General features: G+C 43.6%; 1 protein-coding gene across 3 annotated transcripts in view; it reads left to right on the forward strand.

The window, feature by feature from the left end:
- The window catches only part of LOC144824780 (uncharacterized), a 106,957-nt gene extending 91,126 nt beyond the window's left edge, over positions 1–15,831 (forward strand). For all 3 annotated transcript variants that reach the window (XM_078683787.1, XM_078683789.1, XM_078683786.1), the window contains exons 3-4: positions 12,746–12,868; positions 15,591–15,831. In XM_078683787.1, coding sequence (XP_078539913.1) covers positions 12,746–12,868; positions 15,591–15,740 — 273 coding nt within the window. In that variant the 3' untranslated portion in view covers positions 15,741–15,831. The remainder of the gene's footprint in view (positions 1–12,745; positions 12,869–15,590) is intronic.
- The last annotated feature ends 620 nt before the right edge of the window (positions 15,832–16,451 follow it).

A 16,451-nucleotide genomic window follows, 5' to 3' on the forward strand; every position in this document is an offset into this window, starting at 1 on the left:
CTTTTCTTTAGGATTGGATTGTTTGTTTCCATCCCAGTTCTTTTTTGGTGATGTAGAATTATTATTAAAAAATATTTTTTCAGGACTTTCAATTAGTTGCGGTTTTACTGGTATTCCACCTAAACTATCTCTACCTAGTTCCTCATAGGATTTTTCTATGATTCTGGCAATTTCAGCTGGTTGCTCTGCTATATCTGTCTCTTTTAACCTCTGGCGGATCGCCACGTTTGCTGCTTCACCTTTTATGTTGGCTAATAATATAGCCGAGACCTGCTTGAAGTCTTTCAGTAATTTCATACCAAGAGTTAAAGCGGGTTCTGGACCATATTCATCTTGAATTTGTTTTAGCACATCTGGTATTACCGAAATGGATGGAACACCGTGCGTTTTTGTGTAGATGGAAGCAAAGACTGTACCCCAAGTGTCACAGTCCTCAATGTGTGGTGCGATTCCCATTGGAAGACAGATAGTCAGAATCCTGTGCTTTTCTAGCGGGGTAGTGTCTGGAAACACCGCCTCTATTTGGGTTATTTTCTGCGCTAGCCAGAATGGTATTTGTTCCCGTTTAGCCGGTACTTTACCTAGGCAGGACTGGATGTTCTGTGGTGTAATTTTATTTGTGTTCCCCTGGTGAGGGGTCAGCTGTGGGAGTTTAATCGCTGGCTGAATTGTTGAAGTCCGCATCACATACTGGACTAATTGTCTATGTATTTTTATTAATTATTTTAGCTGTGTTAGCAAGTTAGCTGCAGACATCCCGTCGATGTCTGGATGTGGTGTGTATCCGGCTAGGACCGGCCACGTTGCTCCTGGTCTACCTAAAGGACCGAGCCTGGTGATGTGATTATTATGTTTTAGGGCGCCATCAAATAAGAGCAAATGCTCTTGAAATTTGAGTGGTACTTCCACCTCCTCGAAAGGAGTGTAATTTTCAGGAGGTTCCTCTATTTTGTAAATAGTGGAAGTACTTTGTTACAGGATTTGCTGCTGGAAAATTTATCCATGAATAGTATACCTCTGTCTGCCGATATTCGTGTGCCTCAATTACGAATATGACTGTACCACCTCTAGGTGTCAGTCCATTTTCTATAAGTTTTATGGTTATAGATTTCCTTTTGATGACCGGAATGAGTATTATATCCGGGTCTGCGTCTTGCATGGTAGCATCAGCTGCTGCGAGTTCAGTTGCTAATCTAACTGCCTCTCTTTCTTCATCACTGTCTACCATTTTACTGACAGGATGGTTATTTTTTTGTTTGTTTGCAGATCAGGTTTCTTATGGAAACAAAGATTAGATGCACAATATTTTGGAACAGTGTATCCTTCAACGTTGACTTATACCAAGAACCATACATAGGAGTTCCCTCCTGCGAGGTCTGGCGGATATAACCTTTCACCCACTCCAGACGTCTTTGGAGTATTATGGGAAAAGGGGTCTGAGTGAGAAAGCACGACTGAGTTACTCTAAATGTCTTACGTTAGTTTTATCGCCCTTTCCAAACGCGTTGGGCGCCATGTAGTGTAGTTCCTATCATCCCAATAGGCTCTGCGCATTGGAATAATACCTACAGCAGTAAAGGCCTAGGCCAGACGTTAACTAGGTCTACTACTGTCGATACTAGACTTAAAGTTTTGGGTTTTGCCAGCTAGCTCAGAGTTCACTAGAAACTTTCTCGAATGTTCAGGAAGGACTTAACTTCCCTGATTAGACAAGAAGGGATTTAGTTTCTGACAACCATAGAACATGACAACTTTGCTCTCCCCTAATCAAGAGTATATCTCGAGAGTCGTGTGAACAAAAGGCAATTTATTTTACTCAGTCAGTACGTGCATTCTTAGTCTCATCAGATTGTAGAGAAAAGGAAGAGACGGGCGTGTTCAATAAAAAGGTGTTATTTATTGATCAGTCTCTTTTCTCATACAAGAGAAATGGATCGATATTATTGCAATACTTATAGCTAAGTAAAGTGCATACATTAAAAGCAATAGTATAAAATAATACTGTAAAAACATTGATATGGTTTCTAAGCCATAAGATGTTTTAAAAGGAATAAAATATATTACATACACATATACATTTGACTAAACGTACTCAACTGGTGTTTCTAAATACGCCTACCCCGTGTACCTGACCTAAGCCTAATACGTGGGCGGGAATAGAAAGTTACAGTTTAAGTTAAGTTTGTTTTTGCCAAGTAAATAACTAAAGAATTCTCTGTGAGGGGTTATTCAGTTCTGTACCTGGAATCTAGGTTGAATGAGGGATGGTATCTCTCTCTCTGGTCTCGATATTCCAGGCTGCCTGCGAGGGCTACCCGGAAGCGCCGGTGCTGGATCTCTCGGCAGGAGAAATCAGCGCGTCTCGTTCTCAGCGCGTCAGGAAGGCGGGGCTGTGCCAGCGGGGTCTGCTCTGCTCTGGGCTTCGGCAAGTATGGCTGCTCCGTCTCGTCACCACCGCGTGTGTTTGCATAGGGCAATATCGGTAATATTTATACCTTTAAGGTGCCGAGATTGACGTAAGGATGGACATAGATACGTCAATAAGGATGTCATACGACTTGCTCGTTAGCACATTCTTTTGCTGAAGTTCTCGGTGAAATCAAAACAATGGCCGCAGGGTTTTGCCCAGGTTGTCATAGGTTTGATTTGTTATGAGAACTCCGTATGCCTTATCAGGGGCTGGAGGAATATCGCTTGTCTAATTAGATCGCAAGCGTTATGACCTAATCAGATAACACGTTCCTGTGCCGTAGTGTGACTGCGTCAGATAACGGTATCTGCATCATGGGGGTTTTCTGCCTCATGGGCTGACTGTTAGTTAACTTGTTGGTTTGTTTAACCAGAATAGGGTCAGGAATAGGGGGATCGATTCAGAACCTATAGGAATACATCACACAACATCATCTCCTACGCCACCCAGCTAATCATATCCCTCACCGAAGACCCCCACACTGCCAAAGCCAACCTCCACAGAGGAATGAAAGCCGTAGCCGACTGGAGGAAGGATAGCAGACTGAAGCTGAACTCAGACAAGACGGGGGTCCTCCTTCTCGGGCCCACCCCATCAGCCTGGGACGACTCTTGGTGGCCCACATCGCTAGGCACAGCCCCGGAACCCACAGACCACGCACGTAACCTGGGGGTCATCCTCTACTCCACTCTCTCCATGACCAGGCAAGTCCACGCCGTCACCACGTCCTGCTTCAACACCCTCCGCATGCTCCACAGGATCTTCAAATGGATCCCCCTCAACACGAGAAAAACCGTCACCCAGGCCCTCATCACCAACAGACTCGACTACGGGAACGCCCTCTACTCAGGAACAACAAACAAGCTCCTGAGACGACTCCAACGAATCCAGAACGCCTCGGCCCGACTCATCCTCGACCTCCCCCGCCGCAGCCACATCACACCCCACCTGAGCGGCCTTCACTGGCTCCCCATCAACAAAAGGATCACCTTCAAACTCCTCATCCACGCACACAAAGCACTACACAACACCGAACCCACCTACCTCAACAACCGACTCAGCTTCCACACCCCCGCCCGAAGCCTCCGCTCAGCCAACCTCGCCCTCGCCACAGTCCCCCGGATCCGGAAAACCACCGCCGCCGGCAGATCCTTCTCCTACCTCGCCGCCAAGACATGGAACACTCTCCCCAACATCCTACGACAGACCCAGGACCTGCTGGCCTTCAGAAGACTCCTCAAGACCTGGCTCTTCGATCAGTAGCGTCCCCCCCCCCCTCCCCAGCGCCTTGAGACCCTCTCGGGTATGTAGCGCGCTTTACAAATGCAGTGATTGATTGATTGAATGGCCTAAGCATGGTATTGTCTTCACTCTCTGTGATTTATAAATCAACACAATCAAAGCTCAGTTAGATTCAGAAAGAATATTCTTTGTTTTAAAAATTCTTAGTCTTCGGCTCTGGAAGAATGGATCTTTTATTCTTTTATTTTCTTTGCTCTGTGAAAATATAGTCTTCTTCTTTGAGGCTTTTTCAAGTTGTTGCGGAATTTCTGTTATGTCTTGGAGGCAGATTCTCAATTCTACTTCCTGATGGCTTCACTTTGGCTGTGATTGTAAACAGTAGTGGTTAGCTGGAGGACAGGAGTGACTGGGGTGGTGGTTCAAGAATGGCTGCCGAGACAGGCTGCTAACTGTTCAAGGCTCACTTATTAATTTCTTTGAAAGTGGCTGCTTCTGATCTTTACCAAGTTAGGTGTACATTTAAACAACTTTGTCATTCCAGTATTAAATCAGTCTCCTGCCAAGAGTGCAGCATGTATGTCCCTAGTAGAGATTTTGCAGGAACCAGCAAGTCAGAATCGGTATTTTTTTTTTCTTAGATCTTTGCATTTACTGTCATTATGGCTGTCAGTATGAATTTGAATGATGAGCGCACCCTGCATCTAGCGGAGTGCCCTCTTCCATTAGACAATTGTTGGAGGAGCCTGACTACTGCTCCTACCCCTACTGCTCTGGCACCACTAGTGTCCTTTTCCTGCGGTGAATCAAAAGAGCCTGTTGACCTGGATGTAGTCATCAGTAGGAGACAGGCGGTATATATACCGGGGTCACCAAGGTGACCTCCTTTTGGTGTCCTAATCGTCACAGATGGCAGCACACTTGGCAATGGAAAAGCTGCCCAATCGAACCTCCTCAGTTTTGTTTGAAACAGGTATATGGGGAAATAATGCGAAAAATATAACTTGGTGACCTAGAGCTACCTTTTCTTTTCTTTATAGCACTCTTCATGATAATCTAAGGTAGGTTTGCGAGGGGGCCAACCCGCTGGTGGTCTAAGCCTTATAGTTCTTTCTTGGAGTGGCCCACAGTTTTACGTTTTTGTCTTCTTCATATATAATCTTTTGCTGTGCAATTGTTTGTTGGCTTCTATGCCTACCACAAGTGGGGATGTAATTAACAATATTTCTGAATTCTCCATAACCATGCGCTCTTATGTATTAAGATATTTTCGGGCTTAACATAGTGAAACAAGTGTACCAAGCCTTTGTGTAATGCGTTCTTTCAAGTAAAATCAAGCTAAGTTATACATCCCAACAGAACTCTCCCAGACTACTTTGTGTCTAACTTGTAGATATACTGGGAGGTAGTTCCAGTTTGTGGCCATTGCCTGAGAAGGAGCAAGCCAGGGCTTTATTTTTGGGGATGGGTTGAGAAGTAGGCTGTTGGTGCTTCTTCGGCTTCTCTTCCGGCCTGCATTTGTGAGTTTGGTCACCAGGTAGACTAGTTTACCAGTGTGATGAACTTTGTGAGTGAGACCAGCAGTTTTGAAGTAGCGGCGAGCTTCAATTGGGAGCCACTTTAGATCTTTCAGGGAGGGGGAAAAGTGATTGTGTCTTTTGAGTCCGGTGACCTTCCTTGCTGCTGCATTTAGTGTAGTGCTCAGGGGGCTAAGTGGGACTTCGCAGTGTCTGTGAGGGTAGCGTTCCTGGAGTCAAGACTGGACAGAACCACAGTTTGTGGTTCAGTTTTGAGATCATTCAGAGTGAGGAAGTGCTTGATTTTATTTAGGAGTTTTGGGGTGTAGAAGGCACTGTTTGCTGTATTCTTTATGCATGAGCTCATGTTTAGGCTTGCGACAAGTGGGATCCCAACTGATTTGGCGGACCAAGCCAAGGACAGATTGCTATTTTGGGAATTGATTAAATTTAGCCACTCTTGGACCTGGAGGGTGGAGGGCACTGTCGTTATTGGACAGGAGAAGATTTTCTGTCTTGTCTTGGTTGAGTTTCAGGTGATTGTGTGGCAGACAGTTTTGGATTTTGAGAGTGTCATTTAGCCGCTGTATGCCATTTAGTGTGGATAGTTCCAGGTATAGCTGGATGTTGTCCGCGTTGAGGTGATAGAGGATGTTCGCTTGTTTGAGTACTACAGTGAGGTGTTCCCTGTGGATATTGAAGAGTGTAGGTGAGGGAACCGAGCCTTGAGGGGACCTCTCTGGTTATAGCAGAGGTATCTGAAGTTGAGTTGTTCATTTGATGAGATTGGATATGTAGAAATGATGTGAACTATTGCAGAACCTAGCTGTCTGCTCCAATCCATTGTTTGAGGGTGTTTAGAAGAAGCTTGTGGTTGACGGTGTCAATGCTGCTGATAAGCCTAAGAGGATGAGCAGTTAGTATCAATGTGTTGGTTGAGTTGGAAGAGGACACATTTCTCAAGAATGTTTGTCAAGAAGAGAAGGTTGGAAACAATCCTGAAGGTGTTGAGGTCATTCAGACCCAAGCCCAGTTCTGTTAGTACTACTCCTGATCACTGCCATTTGCTTCCGGAGCTAGATACTGAAGGGATCAGCCGTTCTCTGCGTAATACAAAAAATTACAAATGTATTTCATGCCCTTCTCTTTTTATGACACCCTAGCATACAAATAGGCATTTTAAAGAGCAACTGCAGGCCCCTTCTGTTTAAATAATGGCATAGCGTTTGCAGCCGCTGTTTTTATTAGCTTCATGGCACTGTATATAAACGGTTGTGAATCTCAAGTGCATCTGTTTAGTTTCTAACTAAAGCCATGTGAAATGTACAGATTTCTGTATGCAGATTTAAGCCTCCCTTCTTGAGTTAAAAAAGATACCCCAGAACTGGTCCTTGGAGGCTCGCTTCCGATCCAGGGAAAACCTTCCCTGGCAGTTCGGGCCGGACTGATCCCAAGAGGCACAGGTTCAAGACGAATTTGAATAAAGAAAAAAGCTTTTTCATATAAAATGTATTTACCTAAAAATTATTCAAGCATTCTGGTATGTTGAGGATTTCTTTATTGATTTCAGGCGATACACCTTTTCAACTGGAGACCATAGTACAGATCATTTATTTTTATCTTTCAGAGTTATGGATTATTATCAGTGGAACGTTTAGCATTGTATGACCTTCTTTTCTAAGGTCTTACTCCCAATAACAGTTTGCTATGTTTGCCCTCGTAAGGAAGCATTTGCCAAACAAAGCAGTGTAACGTCCAAACGCCTAGATATCCTGCCCACCTCAAACCATGCGCGGCCTTTCGTTTAGTTTCTACCATGCCTCCCTCCACATACAAAAGATACACACACACACACACACTTCTGTGTGTGCAGGGCTTTAAGTGGGTTGAAAAACTGGGGGGTGTGGTCTCATAGGGGCAGCCTACGTAATTATGAGCGTGGCTTAAAACTGTTAAGCTAAAAATCTGTACTTAGCAATGGTGTGCTGCCCCACTGGTATTAAAGAGGGTGGTGATGGACGGATCATCTGAACCAACCAAACACTCACACCCAGTCAACAGATCTGGGTTTAATCCATCACCGTTCTTTAGCCCACTCTGCCACTCCAGTTCAGACATGGCCATATGCAAATCAGTCTGACCCTGATGGGAACAGTCCAGCCCGAACTGCCAAGCCATGCCTTCCCTGGACCGGAAACAAGCTTCCGAGGACCGGTTTCTGGCATTTCAGCCGTCTTCAGCCCGGCTTGCTTGAATCCAGTGACAAAGTGAGCAAGGGACTCACGTCTGAGCATACCCTGCCAACTTATGGCAAACAAAGTGGTACAAAAGAGGGTGGTGATGGACGGAGCATCTGAACCAATCAAACACTCACACCCAGTCAACAGATCTGGGTTTAATCCATCACCGTTCTTTAGTCCACTCTGTCACCCCAGTTCAGACATGGCCATATGCAAATCAGTCTGACCCTAATGCCAGAAACCGGTCCTCGGAAGCTTGTTTCCGGTCCAGGGAAGGCATGGCTTGGCAGTTCGGGCTGGACTGTTCCCATCAGGGTCAGACTGATTTGCATATGGCCATGTCTGAACTGGGGTGGCAGAGTGGGCTAAAGAACGGTGATGGATTAAACCCAGATCTGTTGACTGGGTGTGAGTGTTTGATTGGTTCAAATGCTCCGTCCATCACCACCCCCCTTTTGTACCGCCCCACTGGTATTGTGCTTCTTCTGTCATTGCCTCCAGATATATAATATGAGTGACAGTATGCCTACAACCAGCCAGGACTATAGGCTTTGTCAATGGTAGTAAGTTGCATACGATAAATAAGAACAAACTGCAGCATTTTCATTATTGTATACAATGAAAACGTAGGTGGTTTAGAGATGTGTTACTGGTGGCAAACACTTAGAGGACTTGTTTCCGTTGGTTATATGTGCTTGGCTGGGCGGTCATTTTGCAAGCAGACCAGTTTGAGAATTGGGCACATTTTTGATTTGATTCTAATATTTTCTTCACACTTGTGCTTCAAAATGCTATTTTTGGACCCCGCTTTTTCCAACAATTTGCAGTAAATATGTGGTGTACAAACCCACCATTTGAATACATTTTTTCAAACTTTTCTGGCGGGGGGAGAATCCCTCCCCTCCCCCGCACTCTCCTTTTCCAATTCGGGCTCACTCACTTTGCTCTCTCGCTTATCACATTAGAGTACAACATTATTTACCCCACCACTTTCAAAATCCACCAACCGTCACTGCTTGTTCTGAGATGGCTGTCATCATTGAGTTATAGTGGATTGTGAGTTCATTCCTTGAAAGGTTATTTGTTGGTGAGGAAAGTAGTGACCTCATTCTTTCTTCAAGATCAGGGAGAGGAATCTTACTTATGTTTCCAGACCATTGGAGAGGAGAATTTTCTGAGTAAGAATGGGTGTGGTTTTGCTTGGTTCATATGGAACAGAATGACGCCGTGAGCTGACCATTCGACTGGGAGGATGCTATCAATAGTTATCGCTTCATCGTGAGTTATACTGGCATCAAGAGTTGAGCCTCTGATATGGGTTTGGTCTTTATTGGATTAGGTTTTTGCTGAGTAGGGTGTGTTTAGAATTTGAATTAGTGTGTTTTTCTCATCATTCCAATGGAGGTTGAAGTCACCTAGGATTGTGTAATTGGCATTGGAGAGTGATCAATGTGTTACCAGGTCTGATATGTGTTCACCGAAGGACAGTACATTGCCTGGTGGGTGGTAGAGGAGGTTGTATTAGGTGGTTTTATTTTTTTAATCTTTATGGTGGTGCTGAGATATTCAAATGTGTTGTAGGCGAAGGGGTCAGTTTCTGCCATACTGATGCTATTCTTGTGAATTATGCCTAAGCCACCAACTTTGTGATCCTCTCTGTCTTTTTTGATGATGGATAGACTAATAGGTCAAGGATCAGGTATGAGGATTCATTAAGCCCTGTCTCTAGCTGTGTCGCCTCACTTAGAGACATCTATTGGCTTGTTCTTTTCGGCCTGTAAGCTTGGGTGTTGTGATCCAACTATTCAACGGTATCTTAGACAGCCATAGGGGTTGGCTGGCATTGAGCATCCTCAGGATAAAGTTTTGAGGTTCATTTAGGATTTTGTTGATGATAACCTGAATTACTTTCTCAAGTTGACTTTCCATGTGAATTAGTCACTCATTTAGATCAATTTGAGATATTTGATTCAGTGGTGACGATGTAGAGGTGTTAGGTGTGTGGTGTTCTAAACTCAAGGTATGCAGGTCCATGAAAATGCAATTCGACATGCCATGTGTTTCTTCCCTGGTAGGGTCGTGTACAGTAAAAAAGTTGTGTGTGCACTGTACTTTCAGTCTTCAGTTTGGTCAGGGGTGATGGTAAGTGTGGGATGATAGTAAGTCATGATTGCTGTTTGCAGGCGCTGTTAGGTTGACATCTCATAAGGTAAGGTATGGGGTGGTGGTTGATTGAGGAGATTGTTGAGGGAATTGTTTGGTTAGAGAGAAGGACATTGTTTGGAGCTGTTCTGGTAGCTGTGTTGGGTCTAGCTGAGCGGTCCTCGCTCTGAGAGCTAGGGGCTGTGATGTAATTTAGTGGGATGGTGGTGTTGGGCTTTGTAGGGAGGTGATGTGGGTCGAATATGTGATGAGGAAAGAGGGAGAGTGGGAATTTCTGAAGAGAGTTACGCCACTCGTGAACTATTGGAGGTTTGGTTGGGGAGGCAAAGTTGTGTGAATGGAAGATAGTATTATTAAGTGTAGGGAATTTAGATTCAAGAGAGTGTAGGTTGCTGTCATTGACTTGGATCATGACCATTCCATTTCTGTAGATAGTTATGGAGGCATTGCCTTTGAACCTGAGTGAGTTGGAAATCGCCAATTTGCAAGTGTTCCATGGTGTTTAATCAGTCTGTTTTACTTTTTTGGCAGCAATGGCTGAGAAGTTAGGAGGGTAAGTGATGTCGGAGTTCGGACCATGTGGTTTAATGTTGTTGGGTAATCAGAATAATAAACAGCTGTATCTACTTGTTAACAAGTAGTATTGCAGGGTGCTCTGTCACTATGACTGCGGTCCTCTAGCTTTGCAGTAGTCTCGAAGTGCATTGCAAGAAGATAGAGTATAACGAGATTAGAGTGTTGCTTAACTGGAAGTTAACGTAAATTATGATATGCTGGATCTCAAAGGGGTTGGAGTGCCACCGCACAGCTGCTTGAATTGTAAATCCGCCCCCCCATATGACCAAACAAAGTTGGGGGGAGAGGGGTGTCTGCATGCATTGGTTAGTAAATGTCCAAAGCTGAAGCAAAGCTACCTAAAGTAGTAGTTTGTAATGTTAAACAGAAAAGGCGATGAGAGGAAAGCTTACAAATAGCCTTAAGACTAGCAGTTGCTTGGGGTATCACGCCAACCTATAATGTTTTACTGACTGTGCCACTCTAGACAGTCTTGCCATATGCTAATCAGTACTGACCCTACTCCTCATGGAAACAGTATCTCAAACTGCCAGACATGGCCCCCTCAAGAAGGGACAACAAGCAAACCCCAGACTGGTTTCGGCCTTATTAAGCCTAGTCATTGAGTTATAAATTAGATCCCATGGTACAGTGAGCACAGGCCCGATGTCGGAGTATACCCTTGGTTACTTGGAGTGTAACATCAATTACAAAAAGTGATGGAAGGGATGCTTGAAAGTAGTCTAACCTCTGGCAAAAGGATAGAACTTCACTATAAAAAAACAAAACTCTTGTAATATGATTATGCAGGAAAAATCCAGTTGTAGTTGAATTATCTTTAGAAGAAGTTGCATAAACTATGCTTAGACTCTACACCAAGGTTAAGAATGAATAGTGGTGAAGAAATATTAGTTGCATTTTTGCTATACTAAAACATTTCCCTAGTAGGCTACACCTGGATTTTAATGATCTGTAATGATGTTTTCTTTTATGCCACAACAAGAAGAGTGTTGAAATTACATAACATTGTCTTGATTCGATTATTTATTATGAAATATATAAAGCACATTAAACATAATGGAGAGGTGTGATTTGATTTTGTGTGGTTAACCTGCACATGGGTATGACTGATATAGTTATGTCTTGTTATTGACAACACTAGAGCATTAATACCTTGACATCTTTCAGGTAGATTATATAATGTGGTCGAGATGGATGTGCTGCAATCCACAGCTCCGAAAACACCACTTCACAATTATCTGGGTTGTGGAAGGATAAGATAGCCGCAGACAACACTAGATCACCACTTCTATCTGAGAATGTGGGAAACTGTACCACACATCGAAGTTGGCTCTCTAAGGTCCTGGGAATATACATTGTTCAAGCGGATGTATTCCTAGCTTACAAAAATGGTGGATGCCAATGTTGATCGAAATTTGATATCCAATTTGTGAAATTTCCATTTAGATAGTTCTGTCCTCATGACGTGGGCATTCTGCTTTCACAGACTTCTGGTTCTATGGAATAAAACATTGCTTATTTTAATTGCATCACATGCCAATTGAATGATGTGGTTTCAGTGCAACAGTCTTATTCAAAATCACCATGGAGCCGATTCAAGTTTTGAGATTAAAAATGAAAGTATACGGTAGAGGTATGTGTTGCGTTCTTGTAGCTGACTGACTACTATGTATCCAAAGGTGACTGACGGACCTGTGTGATTATCCAAGCTTAAGGTTTGAGCCAAAATGTAACTCGTGCCATCAGCAAGATAGAGACAGAATTGTAAAATTAAAAAATAACCCAGAGACATTTATTTTTTCTAAATACATAAATCGTATACATTTCCTTTGGCTCCGATTAGATGTAAAGATAATATTAATCAATTTAGGTTTAAGAAAACTACCTGCCACTGAATATATTATTTTGTAAAAGAAAGTCCCAGGAACGGAATTGTGCCGCATAGTTGGCATTCAGTCAGTCACATGATCGGTCTAATATTGCAATTTTAATGGTTGGAATGAAGGGTGTTTGCTAACATGATTGCTGGTCATGTTCAATGTATTAATGATATGATATCAATTCGAACCCTTCGGAAATCTGCATATAAGGTCATATCAAGTATATTGATGAAAAGAACACTACGCACAGAGTATCTTTTGCAATTGATAATAGAACGTACAGTTGTTGAAACCTCTTATTTTAAGCGACAGAGAAGTTAACATTTATATATGTACGTTTTCAGCTGTAGATTATATGTTAAACCTTTATGCTTTGAAGTCAAATTTAAATTTATTGAGAATCTTGTTGGCATACAGTTTGTGTGCAGTGTTTTTCCTTTAATGTGTCTAGATTGCCTGATTATACGTCCCACCTGTGCAGAACACTGAAATGGACTAAGACTGTATTCCAACACGCTAGCTTTTAAAGTCCCATAATGTTCGCATTGTGCCACAGAAATATAGTAATGTTTTTAGGGTTAAGATGGGCTGCAAGAGCAATGTCAGGAGTCCTGAGTGTATTTGCAAAATACTTGAAAATGCTATTTTGTTTCCCAACAGGATGGTGATGATATAAAGAACCTTATAAGAGCCATCACAGCCCGTCAGCAAATTTTGCTTGAAAATCTTGTCACCTGCGATGAAATGTTGATCCATTTTTCAAGACTCAAGACTGTAATAGCAGTTGAGTATCATCTAGTCAATGCTTGACAGTGTGCCAGAATACAAGCAATTGCAAAGCCAGTAGATCTCACCTTTATAGTGAGACAGCAAAGCTGTTGGCTCTGCCAATGTTTCTCTGTAAAGCTTTGCTTAAAAAAAACAAACCAAAAAACAGGTAAAGATTGGAAAAAAATTCGGAATACCGGAAGAAAAGGTTTATAAATGGCATGCTTCATTTTTAAATGCTCTTCACTAGGGATACTCTAAACAGAATTTAAAATGATTAAGTGTAAAGGGAAATTCTTCCCAAGGCCTAATTTACTTTCCAAAGGATTCCGCAATTTTGTTTTTCTCTGTAACAGCCCAGGGAGCAGATGTATGGGCCTCCATGAGAAATGTCATGCTAAGTACAGCTTCTGCCTCGGATGCCTGCTGAATGAGAGCAGCAGATGGCTCGTCCACAGCGCCATGAAAGCCTTTGTTTCCCAGAACTTGTGCTTTGTGAAATGCAGAAGATAAAAAAATTAATTTAAAAAAAAAACTTAGTCGCTTTCTCTGCCATACCTCAGCCAAAATATCCCTCTTGCTGTGCTTTAACAGACAAGCTGGAAGGGGTGGGGTGGAATTTGAGGGTTGAAGCAGCACAAGAGGGTGAAAGCTAGCAAACACATGCACTCTCATGGAGTGCTTTATGAAAAAGAAAAAAGTGGTACTTTATTTGTGAGCAGTGAAAGCATACAATTAGCCAATCAAAAAGGATCTTAAAGGAGCTATGCCTTAGGGTAGGAAACAACACAAGGAAAGGAAGGCAAACTATCAAATAAGAGCTAGCAAATGAGTGACAAATTGTTGTGTATGTTTGTAAAGTGCACTGTCACCCCTAAGGGTTTCCTGGTACAGACAAGGTGAGTGTGCTTGGCCCTGCCTAAAGTAGGTTGGTGGGTAATTGAAAAGCCAGGTCTTCAGCTTCTTACAAAATACAAGGAGAAGAGACCACTCCGGTGTGCAGTGGGAATTGTCCTACAATTTAACACTTTAGGAGTGATGTAAGGGAACGTCCATCTTTCTGATCTGTGTATGCATGGGATGTGTTCACGTAGGAGTCCTGTGGAGCAGAGATATCTGGGTGATTGGTGGAAAGAGATGCAACTGTTCAGATGGGGTAGAGGGGGCTTGAGATGTGGAGTGAATTGTGTGTGTGTGATTGAGTGAGTTTGTGTATCGGAAGCCAGTGGAACTCACTGAGTTGTGATGAGTTCTTTGAGGTGTTGAGGATTTTCTGGCGGTTAAGTTCTGGATTGTTTGTAGTCTTCTAGTGAGTTGCTTGGTGATCCCAGCATAGAGAGCCTTCCCATAGTCAAACTTGCTGGTGAATACAGTGGGAGTGACAGTCTAACTAGCGTTGCTTGGCAGCAATTTGAAGATCTTTTTCAGGTTGTGGAATCAGGTTGCAGTTATGGCATTAACATGTGCGGTCATGTCCAATTTGCTGTTGACGATTATTGTGAGGGTCCTGGTGTGGGTTCTGGGTGTAGATGTGGGTCCAGGTTCAGAAGCCTATCCACTTGAGTCCCATGGTAAGGTGTTCTTGCCGAAGATCACTACTTTTGTCTTATCAGTGTTGAGCTTGAGATAGTTGACTTTCATTCAGTTAGCGACTTCGGTCGTGCAGGAGATTAACCTGTTATGTGTGTTGGGGGCCTTCTGTGACAGGGAGAGTATCACTTGCACGTCGTTGACATAGGAGAGGATATTGATGTCTTGTGCGCTGATGACACTGACCAGAGGGATCATATATGCATTGAAGAGGGTTGGACTGAGTGATGAACCTGAGGGACTTCGCAGATGAGTCTGTGGTCTTCTGAGGAGTAAGGTTCCACGCTGACCGCTTGTGTTCTGTCCGTAAGAAGGGGCGGATCCAGAGATGCAGCTGCTAATCTTGTGCAGATGCGGTGTGAGACCATGTTACATGCTGCAGAGAGGTCCAGGAGAATGAGGGCTGCCTGGTCTCCTCTGTGAAGGATCATGCGGTTGTCATCAGCGGCAGCGATGAGGCTGTCTCTGTATGGTGGTTGGGCCGGATTCCAGACTGTGTAGCATCAAGGAGCTGGTGGTGGCTAGTGAGGCGTCATTTGATTAGTTTCTCTAAAACAGTGTATGGTAGAAGGGAGAGGGCTCTGTAGTTGGCTGGGTCAGTGGATAGTTTCTTGAGCAGTGGCATGTTCCCATGTGTCTGGGAATGTGGCTGAGTCAATAGCCAAGTGTGAACACCCATCCTCAATGCCTCTGATATGTAGGAGTCCTTTGGTAAAGGAGTGTCAGATGGAGCCCCCAACCTCATAAACCCGTTGACTTGTAATATCACACGTGACATCACTAGTTTTCCCTATTGACATGCTATTGCATATGTTGTTGGCAGATTTCGTTAAAAATGTAAAGCTAGAACACTTAAAATAAAAAATTGATTTCAGGTGCAAAGCACCAGTTGGCAACAGTGGTCAAAGCTAAAAAAGCTGGTAGATCCTGGAAATTAAAAGGCATTTTTTTAAATGGAAGCGTTTGCAACTCTGAAAGTCAACATGTAATAGGATTTTTTAGTAACTTTATGATGGTCCTCGTGGTTACACCAGCCTCGATAGAATGGAATCTATATTTCCTGGATTATTCCATTGCATGAATTCTTAACTAACTGCAATACTAAGAATGGACACCAATGGCTCTTTTTTTTTTCTTGTTATTTTAGCAGAACGAAGCGATACAGGAAGGATGCAGACCTGACGAGTGTGAAGCCAGTTCAGAGAGAAAGGTGGATGAGGAACCTCAGCAGTGCAAGAATGAAAATGAAGGCCTGCTGACTGGGTCTATGTCTGAAGAAAACACTAAAACCTACTAACTATTGCATCGACCTCTAATACTGAAGCAGATTCCCACTCAGTAAATGTTTTCACTATATAAGAAATATTTTTTATGTGCACATTGTAATATAAAAAAACTGAAAAAATGATACGTCCTGTTGTATGATTTGTTGGGTGAAGTTGTGGACCAGATCGAGTGATCCTCAAGGAGCTGCAGCCCTTCTGAACCATGCCTGAGTGGTCATCCTGCTTCATCTTCATTGTCGTCGCAGTGACACTTGTGTAGATTTCATGACTGAAGCCTCATGGCACTTACTGCAACACTGCAAGATGTGACTGCGGAAGGCTGTCTCTGGCCATGCAGACCTGGCTGCCCCGCAAGTAAAGACTGCAAGTATGTGGCACGTGCCCACAGAACCCCTCAGTACAAGTCGATCCCAGCACTGCTCCTCAAGGGTGCTGGGTGTACTACACTTCTCTGAACAGCGAGGCTGCTGCCTTGAGGCACTTAGTTCCATACTAGTGTCTGGCAACCGAGGCACGGATGATCCCAGCGCCCGTTTGGGCTGGTGCCATCATGCCCCAAACAGCACCTACAAGTACGCCATTGTCACCAGAGCTTCACTTCTGGAGAGGAGGACTGCTGAACTGCCTCCACCCCAGGGACATCCCAGGAGATCCCAGTTTGGCTGACATCCTAGGAGGACTCGGGCCCGCCATGCCTTAGAGGCTCATCAGTGCTGAAAGAC

The sequence above is a fragment of the Lissotriton helveticus genome, chromosome 3_1, assembly GCF_964261635.1.
Source record: "Lissotriton helveticus chromosome 3_1, aLisHel1.1, whole genome shotgun sequence".
NCBI lineage: Eukaryota > Metazoa > Chordata > Amphibia > Caudata > Salamandridae > Lissotriton > Lissotriton helveticus.